Source organism: Drosophila sechellia, chromosome 3R, assembly GCF_004382195.2.
Source record: "Drosophila sechellia strain sech25 chromosome 3R, ASM438219v1, whole genome shotgun sequence".
NCBI lineage: Eukaryota > Metazoa > Arthropoda > Insecta > Diptera > Drosophilidae > Drosophila > Drosophila sechellia.
This window is the reverse complement of record NC_045952.1, coordinates 5,321,149-5,347,371: the sequence shown is the minus strand read 5'-3', so window position 1 is coordinate 5,347,371 and position 26,223 is coordinate 5,321,149. Positions and strand designations below refer to the sequence as shown.

General features: G+C 41.1%; 1 protein-coding gene and 1 non-coding gene across 16 annotated transcripts; one reads left to right on the top strand and one right to left on the bottom strand.

Moving 5' to 3' along the window:
- Nucleotides 1–6,380: 6,380 nt before the first annotated feature.
- On the top strand, nt 6,381–6,453 carry Trnam-cau. The gene has a single exon. It is a non-coding gene; the product is annotated as a tRNA-Met (tRNA).
- A 1,013-nt stretch (nt 6,454–7,466) lies between these two features.
- Nucleotides 7,467–25,696, bottom strand: LOC6614119 (verprolin). 15 transcript variants are annotated; one of them, XM_032721678.1, is made up of 9 exons: nt 25,678–25,696; nt 23,179–23,834; nt 17,785–17,821; nt 12,696–12,784; nt 12,028–12,251; nt 11,485–11,935; nt 10,477–11,420; nt 9,054–9,812; nt 7,467–8,902 (listed from the first exon to the last, which is right to left on the bottom strand). In XM_032721678.1, exons 2-9 carry the CDS (start codon nt 23,306–23,308, stop codon nt 8,180–8,182), a joined length of 3,357 nt encoding a protein of 1,118 aa, XP_032577569.1. In that variant the 5' UTR covers nt 23,309–23,834; nt 25,678–25,696; the 3' UTR covers nt 7,467–8,179. The 15 variants fall into 15 exon arrangements, with proteins under 15 accessions (XP_032577569.1, XP_032577566.1, XP_032577567.1 ...); XM_032721675.1 differs by lacking the exon at nt 25,678–25,696 and adding an exon at nt 23,900–24,326; XM_032721676.1 differs by lacking the exon at nt 25,678–25,696 and adding an exon at nt 24,128–24,326.
- Between the last annotated feature and the right edge of the window lie 527 nt (nt 25,697–26,223).

Genomic DNA, 26,223 nt, shown 5'->3' with positions numbered 1-26,223 from the left:
ACGGGAAGGGAACATCAGAAGGTGACTGCGCCTACGCTAGATCCATGGCACTGAAAGAAACCAGCACATCATTGCATAATAGTAAGGAATTTCAAACCATGTAGATAAATAAATAAATTAAGAATAAAAGTAACATTACCTTGCATTACAATTTAATATTGGCTTAATTTTATTCATTCTACTTATTGTCTGAGTGTTACTAATTACTTTAGAAGAGAAATTAAAAATGTATGTTTTCCTTAATGCCTTTTTCCCCCTACAAGTGGGACAATTTTGTCTACTTACTTAGGTACCTATTTCTAGTGTAAACATGGGCATTTATATTTCTGTGTAGAAAGAACAAGGGCGAAGGTGTCGCCTGAGCCACGTCACTTGCAGGATAATGTTTGATGCTGAAGGACACGAGGGTCTGAATGCTAAAACGTCGTTGGCATTCGGTTGTGTAAACATTTTAATTTCTGTTACTGCTAACAAATGTGCAGCCAGGTCCTGAGTACTGCAACCAAAGAACCGCAGGACGAAAGGCAAAGCAGCAGCAACGTCACCTTGCATTCCCTACTCTGTGGTCCGCACTCCAAGCTCCGTATCCGCCATGTGGACCATGGTCGACCAAAATGCCTTTGTCCCCCTACTCCCCTTATTCACCGCTCTGCAGGACATGGCCAAGACAAGTGCTGATGTTGGCCATACAACGCTGTGAATTTGCAGCTTCAATTTCAATGGGAAAACGGATGTCGGAGATGTGATAAATTGCGGGTCTGGATGGCAACCAAAAACCAGATCTCGCCGGGGGAATAATCAGGTGCGATCTGATTTGATTTGGTTATTTCTGTTTCGGTCCTCACACTCACGACTCACGATGCCATCGCCGGGATGCCGGGAAAGGACTGCGGGGGTCCTTGGGCAGTGTATGAAATCTGAGGGTTTTGTACATTTTTGCTGCAGTCTCAAAATGCCGTTTATGCTGCGTGCCTGGACCCACTCGCTCACACTCGCTTGCAGGCGGGCGAATATGTTTTTGTTCATTTTATGGCCTTTCTGCTGCCATAAACACCACCAACCAACACCTCAACACAGTCCCCTGTTCCTGCCCACCGCCTCGCCACCCTTTTCGAGCACTGCTAAAGTGCAAAAAAGAGAAGACATTTGAAAACCGCATTTGGTTTCAACAAACGCACAAACACAGCCAAGGAATCTAATGTTTAGATGTGTTTGCATTTAATATTTATAAAACAGAGAGGAGGGGCGATGGAGGAGGAGGGGCGATGGAGGAGGAGGGGCGATCAGATATGCATTTCAAGGATACAATTACAAAAGCTAGCCCCACAAAGCCCCACAGCTACCAGAACCGAAAATAGACGCACAACCAGAACCAGTACGAGTACCAGAATCAGAAAACTTTTGCAGTTGCTCATCCTCATCGTACAATTAATGTTCAAATTTGAAATTTAGCTACCGAAGGAGGAACAGAAGAGGCGCCAGTGTTTGCCATTTGCCTTCATTTGGCTGACAGTTTATTATTTTTAATGAGGCGTATTATAATCAAAATGCCACAGCCGCGCACTCATACATTTCACAGCTGAAAGAGAAACCGTTTGTTCGTTGCCGTTGATTTTGACAGCGAAATTAAAAGCAATGACAACGGCCATTAAAATATTTATGTTAAACTGAATTGCGCGAAATATAAAAACAAAATACTGCTTCTCTAAAAAAAAGCCTGAAGGTCGCTTCAACGCAAATTGCGCTATCTTTGCAAAGGGTGAAAAATGCTCTAGATGGGTAACAGCTAAAATTTATGTGAAAGAAATACTTTACTCCACCAACAAAAATATTTACCCAGAAAGTTTCGCATCATAAATTAATTCTCAATGTGGCGTTAGGTAAGTGCAATGACATTTATTATAATTTACCAGGCAACAAAGAACAAACAAAATTGGGATAAGCAAACAATTCAAGTGGAAGTCTGAGTACTCTTCTTAAAAAATTTCAAAAAATGTTGAAAATTACGCATCTTTAAATGAAAATAAGTGTTGAAATGCGTGGGAAATATATTTTATGGAACAGTGATGGTTATGAAATAAAACCACCTATAACCAAATAATTTCGAAACTAGGGGTTTTTTAACCTTTTACATGAACTTGGTGAAATTTTATATTAAACCTCTGCGAGCTTAAAAAGAAATCTTATTAAAATAAATTCATTTTGCCCATATATTTATGGAAGCAAACTGTACGAGGACAAACACTGCCAAATATATTCAAGCATCATGGTAAATTTGAAAGTGTTTTTGTATGGAGCCTTGAACTTTTTTGCTCCGCAGCTCGGGCACAGACCCCCATGTTGGGGAACTGGAGAATCCAGTAAACATGGGCCCGCATACAAGCCATTTGATCTTGAGGAAACAATTCGAGCGGGTCAACACGGAGTACACGACGATTCCAGGCGGCCTGTGACCCCAAGGCAATCCAGCCGAGAACAGTGTGCGACTATTATCCTTTGACCAGTGGCCCTAACCATAAATTGGCCACATACCCAAGTTCTGGCCAAGGGTCGTCAGCGGCCTTACTACGCCTGACCGCCGATATGAATGTTGGCCAGAAGGACTCCTCCAGCCAGAATGTCTGTGTAGTCCCATCAATTTATCACTCGAACAGCGTCAAGGAAGCAGCTTCGACATGCACAAACGCCAAAAAGGAAAAATAATAATTTGCCCTCCATTAGAACATTTATAAACAAAGGATATTGGGGTGGACAGGAGGGGTGGCAGGAGGCGGAGAAGAGAGATACAAGGTATTAGAGCACACGTTATGGGGCTCATTGAATGTGTCGCCAAGGATTTAATGGAGCACGAGAATGATGGCAGCCAAGGTGAAATTGCTCGGACCACGTCCACTGGCCAAACACAATAAATCATAAAAAGGAGTCTGCCATTGGGTTTATTGATATTGCATGCCCTTGCTATTGTACTATGATTATACAGTCGCGGCGGCAACAATAGAGTATGAATTAAGTTAAATAAAATAGTAACCACTTAAATTACACATCATTGGGCAGAATAAATTTAAAAGCATGTTTTTATAAATACTGGAATGAAGTTTTAACTTAGTTTAGCAATCGGAAGAAAATAGATACCTAGAAAATGAAAATGTATTGAGGGGTTTTAATTATTTTCTAAGGTATATTTTTATAAAAGCCTGTGATTATTATTTCGACTATAACTATATTTATTCACGTCTGCAGCGATGGCATTAATATTAATCAAGTTTACGCTCTATCCCAACTGTCCAATCACATGTGTGTGTATGGCGAAGGAGTGTATAGACGAGAAATGATGATCATCGATTGGATGGGAAAAGTTTTCCGCCCGCCTTATTGACTTTCAGCTGTGGCCTTATCAATACATTTTCTTCTGCGCAAAAGTTTTACAACTTATTTGCTCTGGGCAGATCGGACAGCCTGTCCTAATTTTATTATTTCATATACACCGACTGCATTGGCCATAACTCACAACTCATAACTAGCGTGCGAGGCCAAGGCTATTCCAGCTTAGCCAGATTAAGTATACGCAGCGTGGACACGGGACAGGAAACGTGCGCATTCCACATAGCGAGTCGCATCATTTGCAGCATTTAGTCAAATGAAAAACGAGTGCAACAAATCACCAGAAGGAAACAGGCGCACTTTCTGGCGACCAGTTAGCAGCTGACAAATTGCCCCTCGGCCCGAAGGGGGAGGGGTTAAAAGCATTGTTTATTTGGTTTTCATGTCGCGCATGTTAAATGCAAATTATTCAGAGGCACTGTTAGCCTGCTTCGCCACCTCTAAAGCCGCACGATTTCACTTCAAATTATTTCTCGCATTAATGTAGGTATAATAATAATACATAATACAGTAAGCAAATAAAATAAATTTGTTATGAAGCACATAAGAATGTCCGTAATTTTAGCAGGAAATCTAACAAAGCTAGATTTTTGTTAACAAATATATTTAATAATTTTTACAGTGTCTACCTAGGGCTTAGCACACGAATTCTGCCCATTGACCCACGACTTCCACGAAGTCCCCACCTTACATGTAATTCCTGACATTTTCTGCATGATATGTACGTTGCTTGGTTTTTATTTTACAAATACGCTCCACGCGATTATGCAAATTCAGTGAACAACAAAGGATCAAGCGGAACGAGGAGCCCGGCTTGTTAGGCATTCGAAAGGTCACTTAACTTAACTTAACGCTTGACGTGAACCGCGACTCGTATGAATAAATTTGCAATTTGAATCGAGCACTGAATTTCGAGTTTCGGCTGGCAAAGAGGTGACTGCGCGCCGCTCAATCATCGCTTATGGGGCTTAATTTAATAGAATCCCGCATAACAATGAAAATAATAATAAAGTGTCATTTGGCTGGCGCCCAAGTCCCTGGCGGGTTATATATGGCAACTGGGAATATGTGCATTATGTGCATTTGATATATTTCTTAATAAAAATATCACGCAAGTCCGACGCTGTCACCCGTGCACCCGCACACATCCAGGACGACTCCTGGAATCCGGCTGCAGACATCCTGCTGGATGGCCTGGGTTGCGAGAGCTCATGTGTCGCTTTGGAAAATGAAAAATGATCAAAGTGAGTGTTTGGCTCAAAGCGGAAAAAGTGCTGCACCAGCAGATGCTGCCCCGCTGTTCATATGGGAAAGGGAGTCCCATCGCATCGCCTGGGACATCATCAGTTGCTAGTTGCAGTTTTTAGCAGCTCCCCAGTGTCAGGACATCTGTGGATGTCCACTGGGTGGGATGTCCACTCAGTTAATGCGGGCAAACAAAGCAGCGCCAGCTGGATCGGGCGACATCAGTTGGGGGCGTGTCGCATCTGCTAAACCAAAGTAATCAGCAGATGCACTTTAACAAAATGAGTCGTAAACGCAAACTTCAAATTTCCGGAAAGTTTAAAAGGAAGGAAAAAACTAAGTAGACCATTAATTTTTATTTTAGTAATAAAGTGTTAACTCTTTAAAAAACATTTGCAATTTTATAACCCGCCTCATTGGGTTCTTTTTAATTTTCTTCAGTGCGCAGTTAATGCAGCCGAGCAAGAAAGACATGCTTACCCAGCAAGTAATTAGTTACCATGCATTGATTTTTATCCTGCAGCTGCTAAATTTCGCCCGACAAATTGTTAATACGTCAAAGCTCGGCGGCTAAAACAATGAAACGTTATCGTAAAAAGAGGATGGGCGGGTTTGGTGGCTCTGGTAAAAAGAAACGGCGACAGAATTTATGGTAATAAAAGCAGTAGATATTCCCTACACAAAAACAGCAACAAACAAGCGTCATAAAAACTCTTATTTGTACATGTCTGCATACGGAACAGAACTGTATTGTCTGAAAACTCGGAATGATTGAGAAATATGTGCAGACATGGCTCACTGAAGGCGCCAAGACACCACATCAAAGCAGAAACTAAACAAGAGCCGTAAAATAAGTATACTTTCGCAAGTTGGGCGTATAAATCATGAGAAATGTTGAAATACCTGGCAGTATCAGTCGGTTGGTACCTTTAATCAACGATTCCCTTACAGCTTGCTGTAACAGAATTTTCCTACCTACCGCCAAAGCAATTACCATTTTAATAAACTAAACAATGCTTGCTTTGTACTTAATTCAAAGTTTTTTCTTCTATGTATCTATTGCTCTTTTTGTTCTTCAATAGCCTTTTTGGCTATTATTAACCCCGAAGAAAAATTAATAACCGATTTTATCTACCATATCTTTGAGCTTTAACCAAGCTAAACGAAGCGCAAATTAATGTCTGGATCACTAGCCGATCAAGGTAGCCATGTCTATCTGTGGTTCCATCCGCATACCCGAGTATTTTTCCTTATCTATTCAAAGCGATCTAATTATACATAAAATAAGCAAGTACCATATTAGTGATTAATTCCAGCATGAACCAACAAGAGCATTCCATTTGTCAAAAAAATCGATCTGCGTTTGTGAATACATGGTTGAATCATATTATATCAAATGTGCATAATTTAATTTAACTAAAAAAACGATTTCCTTAACACAGCTATAATTTTGTTGGAGTATGATTAGTAAATTAAAAAATAAATTAAAATGTGGGCGCGATAGGTCGAGACAGTTTGAGGAAGTAGCAATCTTCTGAAACAAACTTGCACAGCGTCTACGTTTGCAATTATCATGCTAACGGACAAACATGGACAAATTGACTCGACTATTAATATTTTAAACAAATAAACGCTGCTGCCTAATGCTTATAAAAAGCATCAGTTCACGCAATTCTTATTTTTCGAATATAGATATATAAATATGTCTATCCTATGTCACCACATCATACTCCCTTGTCGCCGGACTCTCCAAGGCCTCGGTGGCGCAGTTGGCAGCGCGTAAGTCTCATAATCTTAAGGTCGTGAGTTCGAGCCTCACCCGGGGCATGTACATTTTTTTATTTTTTTTTTTATTAATTATTTATTTTAAGCTAATGTTTTTTTATGCGGGCTTGGTTCGATCCATAACCGTATATAGAACACATGGACTATCGGGCATATGGTTTTCCACTGACAAATAATTATTTCAAATTGATTTCTCATGTATTTTGGAGATGAAAAAAAGGATTGGGCTGCATCTGGCAGCCGTTAATGGCCAAGACAAACACAATGCAATAAAATAAAACGCGCGGCAATCTGGCAGAACTTGGCACTCAATCAATTAAGCGAAGAAGCCATAAGCTCTGTTATTTCTAAAATGAATTCAAGTGCCGCACAATTGATTGGCAGCTGGCCAGTGATGAAGTCCAGTGTCCTTCGGACATGGGACGTATGAGGAATACAATATACTGTCTCTCGCCCCCGCCTGGGTTATATTTTCTGGCGCAATGCGGTGCCCTCTGACCTGGCTTTTTTATTTCAATTTTTTTTTTTTTTTGCCACACTCCCATCACCTTCACGCCTTGCACTGCAACCGCAATTTGCAGCGGTACACGGAGAAAATTTAATTTGTTTCCTGCGTATATCCTAGAGGCGTTTTGTGTGTCATGCATTTTTACACCTTAATTTGCGGCTAATTTGCATATTGTATATTTCGCTTGTTGCGCAATTTCAGTTGCAGTTGCAGCCAACGTTTCCTGCACGCCGCCACCTGTGTCCTTGTACTCTCATCCTCGCTCCTCTTCGGCGTTAAAGTCACCGGATCCGTGCGGCGAGTGCAGCTTTAGAGCGGCTAACAAGCGTGAAATGAAATTTTGCCGGAAAAGTTGTGACGCGGGAATTCAAATGCAGGAGCAGAGCCGATAAAAAGTCAGTTATACTACCATAATTTAAGCTTGAGAGAGCTTAATTAAACGATAAGTGCCACAAACATTACCTAATAATGTGCCGCAAATTTGTTTCCAACTCCTAACTATTCGCTCAGACATATTTATGCATTTAGACCACAAGAATACCATAAATAATTTTCTATTTTGTATTTCTGATTTGCATTCTCTCCGAATTCAGCAACAATTATAACATAACTTTGTGTGTAGAATTTACATGACTTCTATTCGAGACCAACATTTAAATGCTACAACTTAATTGTTTCTAACGTAATATGTACAACAAAGATCGGGCTTGATTTTGACTTGCGTTGGTTAAATTAATAACTTTTCAAAATGGGTTTTGTACTTAGTTCCTAGAAAAAAAATGCTGCTCCGCTTTTGTTTGGCAATCTAACTTACTTAGCCATATACAAACACGTTAAGTGATATATGAGAATTTTGAAATAAACACTCCTTTGTGGAATTCAGTAGAATTCACTTAGCCGTAAAAACAATGCCGTAATTAAATCGAAATTTATAATTTTCTTTTACTCAGTCCAAAATAAGAAAATACAAACTATAATATTTACGTTTAAGTTCACTGAGTTATGATTCTAAAAATTCAATACTTTTCAGCAAATAATATAATATAATTTAATATAATTGAAAAACCATTTTAAAACCAATACTCAAATGCTTTGGCATTTTAATTATTTATCGAATGTGGCATTTTGTTTGTTTTGATTTTGGGTAATTATTTGTACACAAACGTGTGTGCTAACTCTTATTTATCTATTGATTCTGATAGCTAAGTGAACTATACTGAGTTTGTTCCTGGACGGTAGCTGATGACACCTCGCCCCAATCTAGAGGCATCCATTGCCCCAGCAGCCGCACCACGGGATCTTGCCGCCCGTGTGCGAACTGACCGAGATCTTCCGGCGATTGGAGCGCATGCTGAAGCTAGTGGAGGACTCGCGGGAGGAGGCGAAGCTGTTGGAGTTGCGATCGGACAGCGAGGTAACCGTCTCGTGATTGCTGTCCTGGTGGGAATGGTGGCTTTGGTGCGGATTGCTACTGATCACCATTCCGCTGTGCGGGTGGTGGTGGCTGTGGCTGTGATGGTGGTGGCCACCGCCTGCTCCTCCGCTGGCAGCACTGTTGCGGTGAACGGTATGAACGGTGCCTTCGGAGTGCCGCCTGGAGCACTTGGTCCGACTAACAGTGGCCGTCATGGGAACCGGATCACTGCCCTCCTTGCGATGGTGGTGATGATGGGTGGTGCTGGGCGGTGCCGATGCTGTGGCCCCTATTTCGGGGTGTCCACCGCCCACCGGTGTTCCCGGTGGAGCTGCCATCGAGTTACTGTTGGTGCGACGACGCGAGGAATGCGGCGAGTTGGGGGTGCTGTGACTCATCTTGAAAGTCTTGATTGCCGGATGAGTGAGCACTGTGCTCAGGTCCACACAACTGGCGGTAGCCATGGGCACGGTAGTAACGGGCGTGGCCACCTCGTCTTGCTGGCCTCCCTGTCCGGATCCGCAAACGATGGATACGCGTCGTGCCTTCCGCCGCGCCAACTCGTCCATCTGAAAGGGTTTCCAAAGTTTAACACTAATATTCTCTTGATACAAATAAAGTATGATGAATATATAAAATTAGGTAAACGAATGAGGTTTCTTATAACAACAAACATTTACTGGATTATTATTTCGTAAATATTGCGTTCGGATTACTCACATTTCCAGCAGCTGACTGGTCACCTGCCACGCCCGCGTTCCCATCCGATGCAGTGGGATCCACGTCCAGAGATCTGGTTAACTGCGACGGTGATGAGCGGAAGATGGCTCTTTTGGCAGCCGCCGAGGCGAGTGTCTTGTACAGGTGACTCTTGTTGGGCGGCAGACCGATTACGCCGGTAGCGGAAGTGGTTGGAGGCGGGGGCGGTGGTTCAGTGGGCATGGTTGGCCTGCGGGCTGGTGGCAGCGGGGGCGGTGGTTTCAGCGGTACATTCGGCTTGGCTGCGATGGGAGGCCTCTGGCCATTCGGCGATTGGGGAGGCACTCCGGCCCCAGCTGCCGCCTGGTTCAGCTGCTCGAATCCCAGGTAGGTGCACTTGTCGGGAAACGGTGTCATGGGGTCCGGAATGTGCGGTGCAGGGCTGTCGGTGTGCTCCCTCTCCAAGGATCGGGTGCGTCGCACTAATTTACTGCTGCCACTGTTTGCCGATTCGCTGGACGTGGTCACCGCCGGTGTAGTTGTTCCGATTTCCGTTGTTTGGGTGTCCGTGGTGGCGGGTGAAATAGTCGGACTTGTGCCGTCATACTGCAGATACAGGTTCATTTCGGAGCGATAGGGTTTCTTCGCCCTCTCATCGTCCTTGTTATTATTGTGGCTTAGGTTGTCCCTTGACTTGCTCTTCTCAAGCTGAATGGCCAGTATATCCTCCGAAATCGTCTCGATGTCGTTCAGAATGGACTCCAAGTTGACCGAGTCCGTCTGCGGATAATTTAATTTCAAAATTAGTTTTATGTGCTAATGCATATTTAGGCAAAATCATTGAAACATTTTTGTTGGAAGGAGAGGGTTATGACTTCCCAATTTCGAAACTAAACGAGTATTATTTTTATAAAATTAATATTTCCATATGCACCACATCTAGGGAAACTATAAAAATCGGTTCTTATCCTAAATTTTAAAGTTCATGTATACTGGGAGTATGATTTTTACCATTTGTGTTTGGTAATGAAACAATTTGAACTAATTCTAAATTCTAATTCTATTCATTTAAAAAATATCCCGTTTTTTAACGTCAATGTAAAATATTTAGTGGGTAACTATATGTTTTTGATCAAATATATAAAATCATATATACATACATATAACACTTAATAATAACATTCAATAAGCCAAAAAATGTTATATTCATCAAAGATGGATGATGTTCGAATAACATTTTAAAATATATAAAGATGAGCGAAAAACAAGACTTGAATATTGATAATAAAACATGAAAGGGGAATTTTTCTAACAATCGGGATTGGGCTCGAAATTCACTCGAAACTAAAAAACTAAACACAGATTCTACGCCAGAGAGTGATGAGGGGGTCCGGAGATGGCTATGACACGAGGATGATCGTCTGATGGCCAGAGGATCCCTCACCTGACTGACGTTCTCCGCGGACTTGGCCGCCCTCTTGGCCTCGCCAACGGCCTTCGCTCGACTGGCCGCCAATCTCTGGGGCGAAGGCCACCTAGTGGTGGTGGTCTTGTTGGATTGGGTGGTGATGGTCATCACCGGCTGTGTAACAGACGTGGCCGAGATGCACGTATTTTGACCCGGCTTTTGTGCTGTAGCGTAGATGGGTTCGACGGATCTGGCCGTTGGAAGCGGTGAGCACCTGGCGGCAGCTGCTGCCGCCAGAGCAGCGGTGTATATATCGAGAACACTGGACCCCGGATGCGGACCCACCTCTCCCAAGCCCACGGCAGCGGCCACGTCCACCACCGCCCGATGCAGGGAGCAGTGGCTTGGCTTTGGGCGTTGGCGGCTGCGCTGGTGGCTGTGGGCGTGGCAATGCGAGTGAGTGGACCGTCGGTGACGAGGACTTACTTGTGGGGACACTTGGCGCTGATAGGGTGAGGCCAGGGCGTTATTCACGAAGATATCCGGTGGATATCGCAAGGGCGGCGGCGGTGAGCCCGGCGGTAGATCGTCCTGCTCGAGATCCTGTCCCTGATTGGCCAGCTTGGTGTTGAGCTTCAAACGCGGCTTGATCGGCGCAAAGAAGTGCTTCGGACTGTTGAGCGCATGCTGCGCGGCATTTGTGGTGATGGCCACCGTTTCGATGTCGCCACCATCCGCCAGGTGTGGGTGTGGCGGGGCATTCAGCGCGATCTTGGGCATCGTCTGCAGGGTGGACGTGGGCACAAATGTGGTCATCGTGCTCACAGGTGGCGGAGGCGAGCGGGACGGCGACGACGGCTCGTTGTACTTGCGCTGAGTGAAGGGCGACTGCAGATTGTAGTCCCACCCATTGGTGTGCCGCATCGTCTTGCCGGTGGTGGTGCTCGAACTGGTCCCCAACTCCGGAGAGGGCGTTTGGGCTGCAAGTATTTTAGTTAGGAGATGTTCACTAAATAAATTTAATGAAGCCGCCGGATTACCCACCGGCATTTCGTGCGCCCATATGCTGCGACAGGATGTTCTCAAAGTAGGACAATGGTGGCACCATCGCCTGCAGGTCGTTCAGCTGATTGGCCACCAGTTCAATGGGCGTCAGCGGGGTGAGCGGTCCCATCATGCTGGGCAGCGTGCTCTGCGATCCGTGGGCGTCTGGTGGAGGGAATATCGTGAGGTGCTCCTGCTGCTGGACATGCATCAGCTCCGGGTTACTCAGCGTTTCTTCGGAGACCACGGACAGGTGATCAAAGTGCATGGGCTGCGGCTCCTTGGTCTGGTTGGTGCTGTTACCATCCTCGTTTTTAGATTGGGATGGGTGGCTGGGCACCTCCGGCGGAAGTGGCGGCTTTGGTGGCGCACATGATCCTCCCTCCTGGCAGCACTCGTCGCTGCAGTGCCCGTCGTCTGCTCCGCGACACGTATCACATGAGTCAGAGTCCTTAAGGAAAAGGAATCATTTTAGAATAAGGATATGATTGGAATTTGGAACCAATTCTTCCAGATCGAATTTGAAGAACTGATACCACTTACATCACTATTAGCATCACAACCTCCGCTCCCACGCCCACCGCCGCTGCACCGGTATGCGTGGCATGTGCCGCCACTGCCCCCGCTGCCCCTGCATCCACCAAACTCGTGCTCGTTGAGCTTCGCCTTGAAGCGTTTGTTTAGCCTATCGCACTCGTCCCGCAAGGTCCAGATCTCCCGACGCAGTTGCTCATTCTCCCGCCGCAGGCGCTTGATGTCCGATTGCCCTGGAAAGTGGGGGACGCATAAGTTTGACTCAGTAGGAAACCCAGAATGGGCAGCAAAAACTCAATTGGATTTGGCCGAGTCTAAAGAACAGCACGTGGGCATCACGCAGAGCTGTCAGACCATTAGACACCTCAAATCGCATTGTTTACATTCGCTTATCTTCTGTTTTGGCAATGAAAACATTTTTAATGAATATTCCGACAGATATACACGAAGAGGTGGGCAGATATTTATGTACGAGTAGGTGCGTGCAGAGATATTTCTCTAGCTATATTATGTAGGATTATTTTGGTTTCCTAGCCACCATCTAATGTCTTTTTAATTGGCTGTTATCCGGTTGTTTTTGGGCCATTTGTTTAACGATTATTTGATTTCCTGTGTGCTGCGGTATATGTACACTTCTGACCAGCTTTTTTGATCAGCTATTATCGTATTTGGCGTACCTCGTTCCACTTCTGCATTAATATTAATGGTGCGCAGCCTGAGCTCCTCATTTTCGTATATCATGCCCCGCGAAGACTTTCTGTCCAATCTGAAAGGATGCACATTAATTTAGTAAATATGACTAAAATGCCTTCTATTCGTTTAACTAAAGCTAGTCATTGCCTTCGAGTGCTAAGCGGTTGCCATGGCGAACGGCAGCCGATCAACATTCCAAACTCTTTCCCAACTTGGTTTAACCGAGAAATATCTAAATCTCCAAAAATGTGGGTCGTTCTTCAACGAATGCTGTAAGTCAACTGAACCAGATAGGTCCAGCATTGGTACCAATTGTTAGACGTTCTCCTCGACTATATGGCCGCGGCCTTTCAACACTCGCCTCGTATAAATAAATAATAATAAAAAAGAGGCGTTGAAGAAAAAAATAAATATAAATATATCACCGATTTGGTGCGCTTCGAGGTGCTGCTAGAGAAAAAACATCAAGGAAGAGGAAAATAAGCACAGCAGAGCTATAAATTACAACAACGAAGCATAAATAAATTATTAAATCCAATCAACGGCTGTTGGCATACGTAAAATCGTTAGGGAATTTTTTACCAGAATTTTTTAGGAAAATAAATATACACGGAGATCTTCAAAAAGAGTATTCCAAAGTTTCCCTTGACTTCCTCTTTCCTCTGCGAATCAAATTAGGCATTTAAAAGATCTATTCAAATCCCAAATGATCCATAAAAATGGGATTCTGTGCAGATTTTCCATAACTTACGTTTTTTATACCAAACGATATGACACTGCTGTCTGCGTTGAGAATTTTTGACAAACTGCCGATCGATTCGGAGACCTCAGCTCTTCGTGCCATCTTGCATAAAAAATATTTATGAACAAAAAGGCCAACATATATTTCAACGTACATATCTTGTCTGGGAGACTGTCTCCCAAACGAATTGTGGAATGCGTAGATCTGAAAACATCGCCCCGTATTTATAAGGCGTCAGAATTTTTGTCTTCAAATATTTACCCGCCATTCTCAACTCAGACAAGTGTCATTTATTTTGCCTAATTGAAAATGAGTTTTAATTTTAAATACTTTTTCGAACACCGAATAGTATTCAGCGCTCTTTCGAACATCTTTTCAAAGAGTCCACCAATGTGTTGCAGGCTTTTAGGCGCAAATCATATATCCGTAATCAGCCCAAATGTATGTGCATCGCACATTGAAATTTTTGTAAATCACAACATTTTAATACACGTACAATCTATAGGTTGATTTTAATTGCTTTTAAGCAAAAGAAAAAAATGAGAAGAAACACACTGATCTTGGTAACTACAAGGCCTAAAAAGCACTAATCCCACGACCCTTGAATCGCTCTCAAACTGCCTAAATCAGTAAATAGAAAATATTTTGTTTAATAACTTCAAAAATGCATAACTCCGTGAAGAGACTTGGCTCAGTCTTTTCCTTGGCAATAAATAGTTATTCATGCAACATTTTGAAAAGCATCAACAAATTGTTCGATACTCTCTATTAGAAGTATTTTATAAATTTCGATTTTAGGGCGCACTGTCGAATATAAATACGATATTAAAAATAATATAATATAAAATAATTAATTAATGGCTGACTAACAGGTATCACATAGTCTTAAGTGCTTATAAGCGGTTTAATTGTAATTTGTTATTCACTGAATATATTTTGTAACTTTGTAACTTCTTTTGTAATTATATATAAAATTTATTGATTGAAGCTTTAAACTTTCTGAAATTGGTATGATTTGCCAATCATTGTTTAACTACGGTATGAAACGAACTTATCAAAAATTATTATATATAATAAAGTCATACTGAATAAGAATTAATTTAGAATTCATATTATTATTGAGTATATAAAATAAACCTTATAATTTGTGAAAATTATTGTTTTTTATGACTTATTTTTTATATTTTTAAGCTGACTAACTGCAAATTTATTTAGTTCTCAGAAATTGTGGTTTAGCGATATTTGTTTTCGTTATTCCCCAGCCCTCGTTTCTGTGTTCTATTTTTTAGACTTTCGAAAACGCTTTTAAACGTCACGTTTGCCTCTAAATATACCAAACTATAAGATCGATAAACTGATGATCGATAGCACAGCAAACTATGGCAGTTTTATTGAAGTCTTCCATATACGGGCACTAAGGAAAATACACAGATTGCAGATAGATTTGCATGACTAAACATTTTTAGGGAGCTTTGTATACAACTTTGTAGTGTAAAATCATGTTGGACAATGTACACGAACCGATGATAAACAAACTGGAATTATTTTTAGCTCGGCTGGCCATAAGCGAATATTGTTTATTTTACGACCACTAAAGAGTAAGAATATTACAAAAATGTTAATGACTTTTAATAATATTAGAGGGCCAGATGTCCGTGCCCGAATTCAAAGTGCATTTGGCATTTGGCGTCGAGAAAGGGAAATCAAAATGGAAGGGAAATTCGAACTGAAAAGCGAGGGCAACGTTTTGCTTACTTGGCCGACTTTTCCGAGCGTTTGTTGCTCTTGCTCTTGCTCCTTTCATATTGGGTTCGCGTTGTCTTAGCGCCTTTCATTTATTAAATATGTAGATAATAGATCTAACCACACTCGTCACTAGGTAAGCACACTATTCTGGGGTTTTCCCAAGTTTACGCAATCGTCGACGGAAATCTCACTGGCGCACCATTTTCGGCGACTTCAAATTAGTTTCAGTAATTAATTATAGGTTCTGTTAACAACCAGCCGCTTGACAATATGAGAAATGGCCGAAAAGAAGACAATTTCACCGCAGCAAAACCGCACGAGTCGACTGTAAACCGAAAACTGACAGTTAGGAGAGATCAGTTTTGGCCAAAAAACCAGGCGACTAGAACAACAAACGCCAACGACTGGCATTGAACGCTGCCGCCAAGAGCAACAAGCTTTGTCTGCATCGGTTTTTATACAAATTAAAAGAAAAATTAAAAATGAAAACGAAAACGAAAAGCGAGCACAGCAAAAAAGTTTCGGCGAGTGAATCGAAGGAACAACAAATCATCGTTCTCAATGAAATGTACGCATGCTGTGTCGAGAATCGTTTATATGATTAACAAAAGCCCGTGAATAAAGAGCGCAGAAAGCTGGGGGCCAACAAATGCCAAGGACAACGAACTTTAGATGCTCTTAAGCAATAATTTATAAAGTACTGTGATCAAAATAACATATTTAGCCCATGACTTTCAGCATCTTAGTCTTTTCCATGATGCGTTCGCTGCATATTATTACATTTCATTAAAAGTTTAATTAAGTAAAGTGAACAAATTAATTAATTTAGCCTTATGGATATATGGATTTAGTTTTAAAATAATTCTAAGAAATGTAAAACATTATTCTCGGCACAATAAGAGGTACACTTTTTAAGATTATTTTTAAATTAATTTTATAGTTACAATAATTTAAAGCACTTCAATTGAAAGCTTATTTAAATTAAAAAAAAAGGTATTGTTTAATGATAATGACGTTCTTTGTTTTAGTTACTTAGTTAAAATAACTAAAAGGATTTTAGTTATTATTCTAAAAAAGTAACCACAATTTTTGACGATTTCGCCAGTGTACTTGACAGCTTTTCTTTTGTTAAGATTTTCTTAAAAAAAATTTAATTGTAATTGATTGACAAAAACTACCCATAAAAAAAATACAAAAATTTAGTCTAGACTAAAAAATAAAAATAATACGTATTGCTTGCATAATCAATTATCCATCTAATTATGCCAATATTGTTAATATACATATTTTTTTGGAAAGCACATTGATTATATTTACTCGCAAATTTATTTGTTGAAAGAAATTTCCGTTCGAGCTAATTTTTTTTGTGGGGACTTGCATCGGTATTAATAACATAGGATGTAAATGGAAATTAATCAAGCCATTAATCGCATTCCATGCTGCATTTGGTTTGGGTTTTGTGGATTGGCAATGTTGTAACCGAGTGTAGAAGAAATTAATTTATTTCTTTGGTAAGCAGCAGATGATAGAGTAAATTAACAACAACCACATTTTCAATTAAATAAACAGCTATTTTATTGAGATACGTATGGGATGAATTAACGGCCAGGATGCCCTCCCCCTATTTAAATATGTCGCGACATTGGCGGCCCAAATAAAACTATCTCTGGCACCCACACATCGGAGGATCCCATTAAATCTTGGAGATATATACATATTTTTTGCTCTACGCACAAGATTTTAAAAATAAGTCCCACTCGACCGGCTAGCCCCTCTCTGCATTTTATTCATTATGTAAAGTTCACATGCTGGCCAACACTGCCAATAAATAATATTTCAGTGTGCGGTATGAATGAGATGTGTGAATCCGCTTATTTATCAGCCAATTAGAAAATTAGCAAAGGTTAACTTTGTGCGGCAGAGGCATAAATATCATTTAAGGAGCCCGCAGGTCTGCCAAACTCGTGCCAATTTGTTTTAAGGCTAATCGCCGCCGTCATTTACCGCCGCGGTACCTATTGTTTATTTTGACATAAATTTGACGGCGACAGTTTAATCTTGGACTTTTCAATTCGGCGAGTTGTTTGCTTAGGCAATAGTTTGCGTAAGCTAAGAAAGTACCTCAACAGCATGGGAATGCGTCTAGAATTTATGGCATTTCCACGATACCACGAACTTTAGTGGTGGCCATGCACTAGATCGAAGCGAACGTGTTAATTATGGTTGTGCTCAGTTCAGATAAGTTAATATAGGCTACCAATCATATTCATTCAGGTGTTCACCACAGAAGACGTTTACATTAAAATGCAGATAAATAACACAGCTTTCTCTTTTTGAAAAAAACATTTTCGAATAATTTCCTATAAAATACCGTACTAAAAGTCATGTCCTATTAAATGAGCTTTCACTGATCACTAAAGCTCGCATTTATACTTCCCCTACGAAAAGCCTTTTCACGCAGCTTTTTCTCTTATATTCCGATCGCTTTTAAAAACGACACGCCTCCTTTTTGGGATTTTATTCGGCCATAAACTTAATTCTAGAGCTTACGGCTAGTAAGGTAAAGAAAATGTAGTAAAGTTTACCTGCTGTTTAGCTTATAGTGTGCATGACGTCTTCGTTCTCGGAGCATAGTCGTGCATTAGTTTTCCCGCATGTGAAAGAAAAACCAACAAACAAAAAACAAAATACACATAAAGTAAAACAAAAACATGTACACAAAACCGAAACAACACCGAAAATAAGAGGGGGAGGTAAAAGAATGAAAAAAGTGGTAAAGACAAAATCATAATAATGAAAATGGAAAATTATTTTCTTGCTTATTTGATTTTGTTGTTGGATGGGCTGTATGTGTGTGTGTGTATTCACTTTTTTTGGTTTTGCGTTTTTATTTAGGATCTATTTGATTTTGCTGGGTTGGCTTTGTTTACAAATAGCTGAGAGCGTGTTTATTTAGGCAAGAGCCGTGTGTAAGCGCATTGAATTTTGACCAGTCGGGTACAAACACATTAGAAAAGTGATGCATCTGACAACAAGTAATTCGTATTTGTAATTAATTCCCCTATCAATATGGCACTTGCATCAATCCGACATAGATAAATTTCTGCATACGTAGGTGTTTTGTTAAAATTCCATTTCATTGGCAAAATCTTTTATTGGGAATAATAAGATTGTGCCCAAGAAAGTACGCGCTTAAAAACTAGGATTTAAAAAACTTGTTCGAATGTTGTAACCAAAAAAAAAGAAGACGACAATAGTTGGATCAATCTCCTTGTAAATAAACTGCAAGCACTTAATTACTTGTTTTAAACAACTTTATGGCTCTACATTTTGTGGAACAAACAGAATTAGAGGGTTTCCCCCATCGTGAAAATACTCTCTTGTAACTTTTTGGCATTTTGAATACGTTTTGTGGCACCTTGAAAGTCTTGGGTTCGGCGGGATATCGCGTGGAATACTGATTCCCCTTTTAATATCTAGATGTTCAATGACATTCCGTTCTTTATGGCTTTGCGGCGACGATGTCTGGACGGTTACACAATGTACCAGCGCCAGGATGTATGCTACACACGCACCGAGCCCAGCCAGCCAAGCCCAACCTCCTCGTGGAGGGAGCTGCCACAAAGGGCCAGACAAGAACTGTAGCGGAGCACACATTTTTATTGAAAAGGGGTGAAGCACTATCTGGCATAGCAATTGATTTATCGATTAAGTTGTCAAGTACACATTGTCATCCTTCATTAATATTTACATGTGTTACAATTCAGCCTCGCTCCTTGACGGCCTCCCCCGTATTCATCCCCCCATCCCCCAAGTGCCCAATGTGCCCACCCTCTTGGGAGGCGTTTTCCTTTCTCTCCGTCAGCATTGAAAGGATTTTCTTTGTCCATTGCATAACTGGCACACAGGGCCCTGTATAATGGAATATATACATCTCTCCAGCTAATTTATGGCTGGGGTCGTAAATTTATCAAGGTGAAAGGTATACGAAAGATTCCCGAAAGATATTGCTGGCACGTTTTAATACCATTTTAATTCAAAAGATGCCAATTGAAAGAAAACAAACTCCCCAGGTTATGATTGAATCTGAGAATTCCGCAAATGTTATATCTTTCGCCAAAATACACAATTCGAATAAACAAAAGAAGGGAGTGAGTCGATCTCGTTTATAAACTTACTCAGTATCGTAGTAAGAACTCATAAATATTTGTGCAAGCTCTTATAAACGCTATAATTTATGATCGCCAACAATTCACCAATAACCAGCTGCACGTTAAAATATTTATCAACTCGATATGTATAAACTCATTTCGGCCACTTGAGCACATTAAACATGATAGCCAGGTGATTTTATAGGTGCACTTTTAAACACATTCGTATACTCGTACGTGAATTGCCGTAAAGATGCATATACATATATACGCGTTCGTGGGGATGACGAAGAGATACAGATACGCACAGCTCTGGATAAGAGATACTTTCTTCTTTCGGACGGATTCAGATTCAGATTCAGATACGATGTGGCCGACGAGGCACGCGACTGGGAACTGCAACCACTTGGCTCCACCATTGAATTTTGTGTATTCTGCCTTTTCGTGTTAAATATTTTGCGTAGCCTCAGTTTATTTGTTGTTCTTTCTATGTGTGCGTGCGGTTTGGGGCACAGGGGCGGCTAACGGGAACTGGGACGGTGCATTCGAGCGGGCCAGCATACGGCATGCCAATAAACTGCCAGAATGTGCGTGAGCTGCTAAACCGTCTGCCGACAGTGGGTCTCGTAAATATCTTCACTGGCAATAAGAATGGATTGCTTTTACCGAATTTGATATACAAATATTGGATTGATTGTGTTTACAAAAATTCCTCAACAAGATTTTTGCAGATGAATTCCATTCAAATTTAATGTCGGACGAACGGTTGGTGTTTTAAAACATGTTTATCCTAACAAAGAATTTTACGGAACGTGAAATGAATACATTTCTTACTTCTGTCAAAAACCACTTTTTAGAGAATTAAACTGAAATTGTGCAATACACTTCAATTTTATATAATTATATTTAGATAATAAAAATCAAGCCATAATAATGTCACACCTATAAAGTATCATTATATTGTCACCATTTAAACAGTTATAATCATTTTCACATTTCTAGCATCAACATAGCGTGTGTGTTATCTACATTTGATGGAATTTATTTTAATGCGAACCATTTTATTAGTCGCAAAACGAGTTTTAACTATTGCTCGCACCGAATTAATTTCAAAACTCTCCCTGGCAGCATACTATTGATCGGCACTGTGCCGGGGCTAGACAACTCCAAAAAGAATGGAAAAATGTAAGAAAATACACTCTGCCGCGATACAGAGAGAGAAAAGAAATGGTGCGTGAGCCGGGGGCGAGTAAACAAAATGCACAAGCAAACGCTCTGACAAATAAGCAAAATGAACAAGTTTCTGTCTATTTCAGCCGCCGCCTGTTGCAGTTTATGGATCTATTATTGGGCAGTGTGCCTCCCGTGGATACAAAAGTGCGGATGTGTGTGGGTCACTCTCTACGGCAGACGAACGGACGGAGGATCTGCCGACGACTGACCCACTAGGAATGATTTCATAAACACACATAATGCCTGCACTCATTGGGTTGCAAGTTGTGATGTGTGACCCACCGCAGCAGTTAAAGTTTATATTAGCCAGAGTATGAATTTTCCAGCTCACGAGTGCGAATGAAAATGGGGAGACACAGATTTATTTTTATGGGCCATTATGTTTTAATTTTATTGGTCTTTCCGCGCACCTCATTCAGTCTCATGGACTTACGTGAAATCAATAAATAAACATATTTTAATGACCTGTTGGAGCCTTCAAATACTAAGCGTATAAACAGCAAAAATCCTAAGAATATTATATATTTTGGGGTAGAACTCAAGCATTTTTTGTAACATAAAAATATCAAATGTAGACTCTCATAAGCCAACGGGATTGAAACCTAGTCGGTATTAAACCATTTTTAAACGTTTTTTAGAATTCGATTTAACTAACTTTTCGTTTCCAAGCTTATTATCCATAAAGCTGAAAGTATTAAAATTCATAAATCGATAAAAATTAAGTAACTTGATATGTCATAAAATGGAATGTGGCAGGTTTATTAAAATTTTTTTCTGTTTGTTCATTATCGCATAAGAATTTGTTTCTATAAATCTGTCCGAATCGTTGCTCCAAAATGTTAAATGTTTTAGACTCTTGTGGTGACAAAGATGCTGCTTCGTGGATTTACTGGGTCATCCGCAGTCGTTCCAAAAAGGTGAGCGAGTCGGGTCTATTTTTACCAACATGCCACAAGTTGCAATGCTCGGACGTCGCAAACAACCGCGGCGATACAAGACGAAACTAAATGAAAGCAAGAGGAATTTGTAAACAATAAATTACAAATTACCATATGTGAGCATATGCCGTCTTTGCTGAGACTTACAGCGCCCAACACTTTTCACTTTTCGATTTGTTGTTGCGGCGAATTAATTCCAAAATAAAATCAATGCGTCAAGCAATTCGAATTGGTTCCACACGATCCGGCTGGGCTAATTGAAGGCTTTCGGAAAACTGGGTAAACGCTGGGCGGATGATCGATGAACGATCAAGGTAACGGAAGCGAGACCATTTTAATTGCCGACACAAGTTTGCTTGGGAATCGTTAACATAGCATCCGAATTCATTCATTGGAAATATTTTTGAAGAAAAAAAAAACACCCACAAACAAGTTCAATGAGCCACATACGCGTAAAGTCGAATCGGAATGATGTACAAACGATTCTGCTATTTGTCTTTCATTCATTGCTAATTGCTCGAACTAAATGATGAATATGTTTTTAATAATTGAATCTGAATTATGAGCAATCCGCGGATAAACACACGGTCGGGGGGCTACAGCTGGAATAATTTGCTGGCCAATTAAAATTGAATACAATCCATTTTCCCCCCTGCCTCCTGCCTGCTTGAACCTCATTTTCGCGAAAGACGAATTTGGCTGGAATCCCGCTGATGATTGGGGGTTGAGTAAATCGGGTAATTGGGTAAAATCGTTTTCAAGTATATTTTACGGCCTAATTGGAATTCATTTTCTGATAGTGCGCTTCTCGATTGACCTATAAATACGTTCGCATTTTTCTTGCTCCTGCAGGTTTTTTAGCAATAAGTACTCAATGCTGCCCAATAAATTGTTTGGTACAGCACAAAGAAAAAGCAATTAAAAAAATACAACAATGATTAATTCGATTCCAATTATTGCTGAATTTTATATTTTCCCAATCGAGTTATGTTCATTACATTATTCGTACAATAAAATAACGAAAATTCAAGCTTATGGATGCGAAGTCTACGAATTTGTCAGTCTTAGTTAAGTGCGTAATAAATTTCAAAAATGATTTATGGAATCTTATATTTCGTTCTTAAAAATACCTAATAATCAGTGGTCAAGCATAAAGTGATTTTTAATAACCATCAAAAACTGCTACGACTGAATTATCCTGTTGGCCGATTAAGACCATTGCATAAGACATTATCATTTAAACATTAATTTTCCTGCTCTTATTTAGCTTCATAATGCCTCATAAATTTTGTTTCCCCTCTGGCTAAACAATCATATATATTAACTAATGATTGTTTTGGTTTTTTATGAGTTCCACCAGAGGGACGTTTCGAATATTCCACATGGTACATTCCACCATATTTTGATTTGGGGACTCCCTACCAACTAGCGATCGAAAACTTTGGGGTAACCAATTTGCAACTGGCACTCCTTGGGGATGTGGATTACATGGATAGTTTGCGCTTGCCTCTCTCGCTCTAAGCCAAATAAACACGCTCGGGTGGCTCACGGCAGCAAATTAAAGCTCGTGGGCGGTGGGGTGTACATACTGTGGTGCTGGGTTGCTGCTGTGGTGTGTGCCACTGTGGTCGGAATATAGTACATAGGTGCAACCTACTTGCTTTGGTGGGCGATGAGCTCGACTGCGTTGATTTCCGCTGATTGCCGTCGCTGTTGTCGCCGTTGCTGCCGCTGGCGCGTCCGCTAATTAAATTGTCATCCAAAGAAATGCCGTCGAGCCAATGCATGACATTATTTCCCTTTGTTGTCTACACGCACACACCCGTGTGGCACACACGGCTAACACTCGGAGAACACCTCACCCGCGGCAGGTGGATAAATCACATTTCCACAGCAGCTTGCCCAATTGATAATTTCATCCCAGCAGCGCTGACACTTCATTTTCGTTTGTGCCCGGATGCCGATTCCCCTGCGACTGGGCTTGTATCTTTCACATATTTCGTTTTACACTCTCGGGGCATTGGCAGTTGACATTTGTTGTTTGCTTCCACAATCGCACTCACACACACTCGGCTAATAATTCAACAAGTATTGAATGGTCGTTTAGGCCTTTTCCTTAGCTACCATCTTCGCCTATTCGATTTTCCGTTACCCGTTTGCGCCTTTTACTTTGGCTCTCACTTGCTATTGGCTTTCAACAGCACGCATACGCCCCGTGTGACATAATTAGCACATTGCACTTTAACACTTGTCACCTGCTCGGATGCTAACCGAAGGCACTTTCGAAGAATTAACACATTGGCCGCAGTACCGCTGGAACACAAAATAAAAGAAATATTTATAGTGGTTTCGATATTTTGGGATTTTGATTAACACACTTTGAATCCTAAAGGATTAGCACGGAATAGAAAGGATATTGGTTATAACACTCATTTATGATGATATTCTTGTGTTTATTGACGATAAATCATTGTTGATAAATCATAAATGATTCTGATAAAATGTGGCATTCTGTTTAAATGCGTTTCATGGCACACACTTTTAACTTGCACTATCTTACACAACAATTAAATAATATTTGGTTGAGTAAGACTTTGAACTTTAACCATTTACTGCCAAAATTTCACGATGATTGCTTTTCGATCACTTCTCAGACTTTAGTTTTCAAAGTAACTGTGTAACTACTTCCAACAACTAAAACAATGATCCCCTTTGAAGATCTCAAAATTTGTAGCGATTATTTCGATAGCTCGATAATTCCAATCGATTGCCTTTCGCGCCTGCGACTTGTTGTTGGCCCTCCGGCTAGCCGGCTGCTTCTGACTGAGAATCGGACGCTGACCGGACTGGGCCAGAGATATAGAGATATAGACGGAGAGACAGCGAGACAGAGAGGGCCCAGTCGGTGGAGACAGCGTCAGCGAGTGTGGCGCATTTCCAATCGTTTCGCACATTATTGTTTCCATTGTGTTCGATATTTGTATTTTCTTGTACTTTTGTTGCCCGGGCACACACACTAATAAGTTTGCCTCAATTTATTGTACCTTCGCCTGTTTATTTTATACAAGTCCGGCCGTTCTAGTGTTACGATAGGAACAGGGGAAACTCAAATAGTTGGCCGCTTCTGGCCAATTTCCTATTAGACATGTCGGCAGATACGATTCGTGTGCGTGTTTACCTCCGACCACGTATTAAATTTGAGCTCATTGGGGGCGGACTGGAGATAAATATTACCTGGCTGCCCTTCGGGGGCATTCTGCGATTTCTACATTAGCATTGGGCAAATGGAAATCGAGTGAAATTCGGAGAAAATCCAAACAGAACACCTACATGTTGCACTGGCCCTGGCCCCAAGAGCCATACTGTTTGTAAAGTCCGCAGTCGGCCAGGCAGCTAGTCCTATTATGCCAAATAAATATTTCCGAATTTCGGAACGCAGCCCACTCGATAAATCATTCATTAGGCACTGAAACTGTCTCGCTTTTGAAATATTATGTCAAAATGTGTCAAACAAGAATTTAAGCATTTTGAAAACATTCTGCTGCATTTTAATGGGATGAAAATGAAAATGTTTTATCGCTCAGTTAATTTGAGAAATTCAAAACGATTTCCGATGGTCTTTAATGTCTAATTGCTTGAGTTGTTCCAATGCCGAATGTTTGTTTACGCCGTAGCATGTGTAATTTATTTAAAACATCTGACTAAACAATCGAACCGGTCAAAAAAAAAAATTTTCATTTTTTCTAAGCTAGAGGCTGGTATACATATATATTTTTCAATACATGTTCCATGCGATCTGAACCAGTGTGCAAATAATGGCAGCTTGTCAACAGTTCAATATGTCTTGCTTCTTTCCGTCTATTTACTTTTTAAATACTGTGTTTTTCTGTAACCCAAAACCGAATGTTTACGAACACGGAACGTTCAGCGAAAGCCCATTAAATGTTTCGTTCGAGAGTTTTGTTTCAAATTGAAATTTCAGTGAAATTGGGAAAATCGCCTTTTAAACGAATAATAAATTCTCCAAACTGATTTATTAAAAGAGACGTCACGGGTGCACTGCATTCGCCGATGCCTGCGTCAATCAGCGGTCTGCACTTTCACATATTTTCAATGATAAACACGATATTTGTTTTGGCAGGCCCTGCTTATTTACATTTCAATCACAAAACAATTTCACTTCCGCATCGCCACTGATCGCGCCACGCGGCGTATGAGTAATATATGGCCTGGGGGATGGAAACAAAGCACAAACAACGTCCGCTGGCGTTGAAAGACCGACTTATTCTGCAGTCGCATCGAACCCATAGCTCCGAACAGCTGTCTTCCAGGCGACCAGACACCCCGCCTCCCACGTCCCGCCCCCATTCCCCCCACACCACCTCGATGCGCTTGTGTGCGTGCGTAGGCCGTTAGTACTGCCAGACAACGCATACATCTGTATTGGTGGCCCCATCCAACGTGCCTTATGCTATGGAAAATTAAAAGAATCAAAGGCAACGGCAAAGAGGAAAATTAAGTATTTAGTTGTGGTATCGTATCCAGCCTAGACATGCATACTGGCTTGCTTTCTGAGCCCAAGGTGGCGGGAAATGCCGGGGCGGCAGGCGGACTGCCTATAAGACATGTTTAGGGTTGCACGAAAGGGGTAATATTAGCCTAAGATTCGCTATCCATTAGATTTTACAACTGACCACAATAA